The sequence below is a fragment of the Phyllostomus discolor genome, chromosome X, assembly GCF_004126475.2.
Source record: "Phyllostomus discolor isolate MPI-MPIP mPhyDis1 chromosome X, mPhyDis1.pri.v3, whole genome shotgun sequence".
Taxonomy (NCBI): domain Eukaryota; kingdom Metazoa; phylum Chordata; class Mammalia; order Chiroptera; family Phyllostomidae; genus Phyllostomus; species Phyllostomus discolor.
In genome coordinates this window covers 89,680,848-89,686,148 of record NC_050198.1, presented here as the reverse complement: position 1 = coordinate 89,686,148, position 5,301 = coordinate 89,680,848, and the positions used below count along the sequence as shown (strand labels likewise).

Below are 5,301 nucleotides of genomic sequence, written 5' to 3'. Positions count from 1 at the left end.
TCCCGCCATGCCCGCGCAGTCGTCCAAGACGCCACCAGGCGGTATTCCAGTTGGGGGCGTTCAGGGGCTTTCCTGTCAGAAGCCTGAGAGACGTGAGGTTTATCTCTAAGGGGTGCAGAGTGAGGATACGAGAGAGAAAAGTCCTGGGCTCCGGTAGGTGTCGAGGTGAGGACCTGAGGGAGACAGGGAGACCTGCCACCACTGAGGGTGGGGACCGAGGTCGGTCTTGCCTGCATGCGGCCTCAGTCCTGGGGAAACCCACGCACAGGTGTTCGAACATGGCATTTTCTGCCTGAAGTCTTTGAGAGCCAGAGGGACAGGTGGCTTCTCCTGAAGGGGTCGGGTCCGACTGAGGTCAGCCCTTTAAGGAGGATCTCAAGGGAGGGGTGAGCGGGGCTCCCAAAGGTAGAGGAGTCTTGCGCCACCTCCCGCCCTTTCGGTGAACCCTGAGGAAGCCAGGCAAGTTACCCGGATGTGCAGTTTCTAGAATTCCTTCACGGAGTCCGAGGGGTGGCGCTTTGGCTGGGCAGATGGGGTGGGTCCTAGGCCTGGCCAATCATCAAGGCGAGGACCCTGAGGAAGGCCTGCAAGGACCGCCCACTGCACATAAAGGCACTCGGATTCCTGAACACCCCTGCAGACGTCCGGGAGGTGCTCCAGGCAGGTTGCTGGAGTTTGGCGTATCTGGCCTTTCCGTCTCAGAAGACCGAGGGACCTGGCGTTTTCTCTGAGGGGCGCGGAGTGAGGAAACGTGAGAAAGTCCTGGGCTCCGGCAGGCGCCAAGGTGAGGACCTGAGGTAGACGGGGAGACCTGCCACCACAGAGGGTGGGGGACAAGCTGAGTCCTGCCTGTGGCCCCAGTCGCGGGAAAACCCGCACACAGGTGTTCGGATATGGCATTTCTTGGCTTACGTTTTTTGAGAGCCAGAGGGACAAGAGGCTTCTTCTGAAGGGGTCCGACTCAGGTCAGTCCCTTAAGGAGGACACCAAGGCAGGCGTGAGGGGGGCTCCCATAGAGAGAAAAGTCTCTCGTACCGCCCCTCCCCCCGCTGCCCTTACTGTGAACCCTGGGAAAGCCAGACAGTCCCTGAACATTCCTTCATGGAGTCTGAGGGTTGGTGATTCACGGGGGAGTGGGGGGGGTGGCAGATGGAGGTGCTCGGGCCTGGCCAATCCGGCCTGGCCAGTCCTCGAGGCGAGGGCCCCAAGGAAGGCATGCAGGCACCGCCCACTGCACACATAGAGGCTCCAGCTCCTCGCTGTCCCTGCGTAGTTCCTGGGGCGCCCCCAACAGGGCTGAGGAATTTGGAGTATCTGGCCCTCTAGCCTCGTAAGTCTGAGGGATGCGAGGTTTTCTTTGAGGCGTGCAGACGTAGGGCAAAGGAGGGAGAAATTAGTTCTAGGCTCTGCCTGGCGGGAAGGTGAGGACCCTGAGGAAGAAGAGGGAGACCTTGAAGGCAGAGGGTGGGGACCAAGCTCCGTCCTGCTGGGGTCCTGGGCAGCTTCGAGCATAGGTGATCAGATATGGCCGCCCCTGTTATCTCAGGACTCTGAGGTAGGTGAGATTCCATCTGCCTGCCCGGTGCCCAGTCAGCAGTGGGAGGAGTCCCAGGCTTTTCCTAGTATTGCCTAAGGGAGGAAAACCTTCCACCCAGTGTACTGGTCTGTAGGGGTGGGGGGAGGGGAAGAAAGCCCTGAGGTGCACTTGCTATTACTTCTGAGAATCCACAGGCAGGGTTTCTGACTATGGTGGGCCCCATCCCTCCTTCCATGCTTGGAATCTCAGGGACCCGAATAGGCATGAGGACATATTTTGAGGGAGGATTGAGCGTATCCCTCATCCCCGAACACACTCCGGGCAGCGGGGTCTGCATTTGTTGTCTTTTTACTTTGTTTGGAGTGTCCCAGGAAGGGGAAGGCCTTGGTCTGAGCTGGTGACATCAGCGGAGGGAAGAGTCCCAGGATCTGTGAGGAGTCAAGGCAAGGTAAGGACCTTGAAGGAGGACTAAGGGTGGCTGGCCCCCAACTCAGACAGAAGGGGCTTCACAGAATCCCACTCTGTCCCCAGTATGCATCCTTGGAGCATCTGGGCAGGAGTGCAGAGATGGGGTGCGCCCCCACTTTCTGTATGGCGTGGGTGGAGGTGTTTCTGGGAGGCGAAGCCTTGGTCTGCGAGGCTGATTTCAAGTCACCAGAGGAGACGGGATGAGGCCCTGCCAGGAGCCAAGAGGAAATGGCTTGAGTGAGGAAAGAGGGAACCCCCATCCCAGCACAGGTGGGGTTCTGCTCCTGCTGGCGGCCCTGGGAGACCACATGCAGGAGCGGCTGGATGTGATGTGTCTTTCCTTTTGTCTGCACGCTTCCAGGGAGGAGAAGGCCTTTGTCTGAGTACAAAGGCAGGTCGGCTGCGGGAGCCACATCAGGTCTGAAGAGGGAGAGGCACACCTCTAGCAGGAGCCCAGGAAAGTGCCCTTGGTGAGGAACAAAGGTACTTCCCACCCTAGAGAGAAGAGACCCTGCAGAGGCCGGCCGTCCTCTGTTCTCAGCTCTAGGAAGACCTAGGCAGGGGTGGCTGGATAGGGGGTGGATGCTCTGACGTTCTGCATGGGTGAGGGAGGTATCCCAGAAAAGTGAGGGTATGTAGTCACAAGTGAGGGGGCCTGTCAGGACCTTTCAGGATGAAAGACAAATACTGGGGTGGTGGGAGGATTGGGGATAGCCCCACCACAGAACTGATGGGGTCCAGCCCTTGCCATCAGCACTGGAAGGGTCTAGTAGGGGTGGAAACATATGGTGCCTCGTCACTGTTGCCCAAGGTTCTCAGGGAGGTAAGGGCTTGTCCTGAAGGGCCTGGACTCGATACGCAAGAGAGGGGCCCCAGGCCCCAAGGGGCATCTGAAGTAAGGGATAAGGCAAACGCTCAGATTGGGGAGAGGGGTCCAGGAGCTGTGAGGAGAGGGCCTTGGTGTGAGGCACAGGTGCCCAGGGCAGCAGAGCAGAGGAGGCCCAAACAGAGCTAGGGGTCAGTGCCAGGTACATGGTCAGAGTGACTACCAAGGGCCCCACCCACAGTTCCAGACCCTACCCGCTCACGGTCAGCCCCCGCAAGCCTTGGGCCGCCCTGGCCAGCTGCACCTTCAAGAGCTTTCTGGTATCTTCCTACAGGTTCCTAGGAGACAAACCGTCCAGGAAGACAGGAGCCCTGTGAGGCCTTAGAGCACCCCCTGACCAGGAGACCTGTAAGTGAGCCTTCCTCAGAGCTGCCAAGGGCACGCTTCTCTGGGAAGGCCACTGACCCTCTCCTCTCTCCCCCAGGCTCGTGGGATCTCATCTCCCATTCTCCTGCTCACACTTCTGCCTGCGGCTCCCAGCAAGACTCAACATGTCTCGCACTTCAAAGTGTCCACGCCTCACACCTGAGCCTAGCTTTCAGGCCCAAAGTGAGATAGGTCTTTCCGTACCTGGGGAGGAGGAGGAGAATTCCTCTTGCTCTTTCACCTTCTCCTACCTCTCCAGCTCCTCCTCATCTTCCTCTCCTGTAATGGCAGGTGCCCGAGAGGAGGAGGAGGAAATGGTGCCAGAGAGAGAGATGGAGAGGAAGGAGGGGGACGGGGAGGAGAAGGAGGAAGAGAAGCAGAAGCAGCCTGCTGCTGAGATGCCAGGTCCTCCCCAGGGTCCTCAGAGATCCATGGCACCGAGCACATCAGCTGGAGGCTCTGGTGGCCAAGAAATGGAGGGAGCGAGCTCTCTGCAGGCCTCTGCAGACCCTGAATCTATGGAGATAGATCCACTAGAAGACAAGGTGGCCAATTTGGTGCATTACATGGTCCTCAAGTATCGATTGAGGAAGCCTGTTACAAGGGCGGAAATGCTCAAAGTTGTTAAGAAAAGGGACAGGCGTCAGTTCCCTGTGATCTTTGAGAAGGCTTGTAAGTGCTTGGAGGTGATCTCTGGCATTGATGTGAAGGAAGTGGTCCCCGCCACCCACTCCTATGTCCTTGTCAACTCACTGGATCTCACCTATGATGAGATGCTTGGTGACTTCCAGAGCCTGCCTAAAAATGGCCTCCTGATAATCATCCTGGGTCTGATCTTTCTAGACGGCAACTGCGCCCTTGAGCAAAACATCTGGGAGTTCCTGAATATGCTGGGAGTGTATGCTGGGAGGGAGCACTTCATTTATGGAGAGCCTAGGAAGCTCATCACCAGAACCTGGGTGCAGGAAAATTACCTGCTGTACCAGCAGGTGCCTAATAGTGACCCTCCACGCTACACATTCATGTGGGGTCCCAGGGCCCATGCTGAGACCAGCAAGCTGCAGGTGCTCGAGTTTTTGGCCAAGATCAAAGGGACCGACCCCACTTCCTTCTCATGCTGGTATGAGGAGGCTTTAAGAGATGACAGAGAGAAAGCCCGCGCCAGAGTTGCCCCCGTGGGCCGTGCTGCTGCCCTCTCCATGGCAAAGAAATAAAGAGTCTGCAGCCTCTCCTCTCCCAGCTGGAGAATGAGCCCCAATCCTCACTCTGTGTGTGAAAAGGGCGCTCACAGTTCCAAGGAGAGGAGGGCCAGAGTCGGGGGCAGGCTGGGGAGAACACAGCGCACAGCAGCTCTGTCTTTGCATTCTGTGTAGGGGACCTGGAGGCTTGCTTACCTTGTTTTTTGCTCCTTTTGCTATGTTTCAAGTGCTGTTCCTTTTAGTAGAAAGTTCATGAGCTTTGGAATCTAAGGTGATGAAACAAATTTGTGTTGCATGCATTGCTGTTTATCGGGTGGAAGAGTGAGTTTTGATATTTGGAAATGTCAAAGTATTTGGGGGACCTTCCATCTTATTTTGTGATCTGGAGGAAAATAACGTGACACCGGTGTAGGAATGTCCTTGGAAATGTGAAAGAATCCCTCCGAAAAATAGAGCAAAACATGTAACGGCTGTTTAACTTTTGGCTTTCTTAACCATTTTACTTTCTTTTGTGAAATTAAAGGAGATGTACCTGGCTTTGCTTGGCTTATTCAAAGAAGTAGGACTAATCTTAGCATATGTTAATAAATAAATTTTAGAAATGTCCACTGACTCCTTTATTTGCCGAACAGTAGTGGTGTATCTTCCCTTTGGAGAGCACTGTGTTGACAGTGAAGGTACTAGGACAAGCAAGACACACCACCACCCAAACACTGGTAGGTAGAGCCTAGGAGCAGTGCTGACATCATCAAGATGGTGAGGTGTCCTCCAACAGCTGTGGGTGGTGGCCGGGGCCAAGCTCTCAGAGGGCATGTTTTCGAAGTAAGAGAAAAGTCTGGAAGAGA

General features: G+C 55.9%; 1 protein-coding gene across 1 annotated transcript; it reads left to right on the top strand.

The window, feature by feature from the left end:
- The first annotated feature begins 267 nt into the window (after positions 1–267).
- LOC114505356 (melanoma-associated antigen 10-like) lies at positions 268–4,911 on the top strand. The gene is made up of 5 exons (XM_028523249.2): positions 268–784; positions 1,909–1,985; positions 2,367–2,488; positions 3,166–3,239; positions 3,316–4,911. The coding sequence occupies exon 5, from the start codon at positions 3,383–3,385 to the stop codon at positions 4,469–4,471; it is 1,089 nt and encodes a 362-aa protein (XP_028379050.1). The 5' UTR covers positions 268–784; positions 1,909–1,985; positions 2,367–2,488; positions 3,166–3,239; positions 3,316–3,382; the 3' UTR covers positions 4,472–4,911.
- The last annotated feature ends 390 nt before the right edge of the window (positions 4,912–5,301 follow it).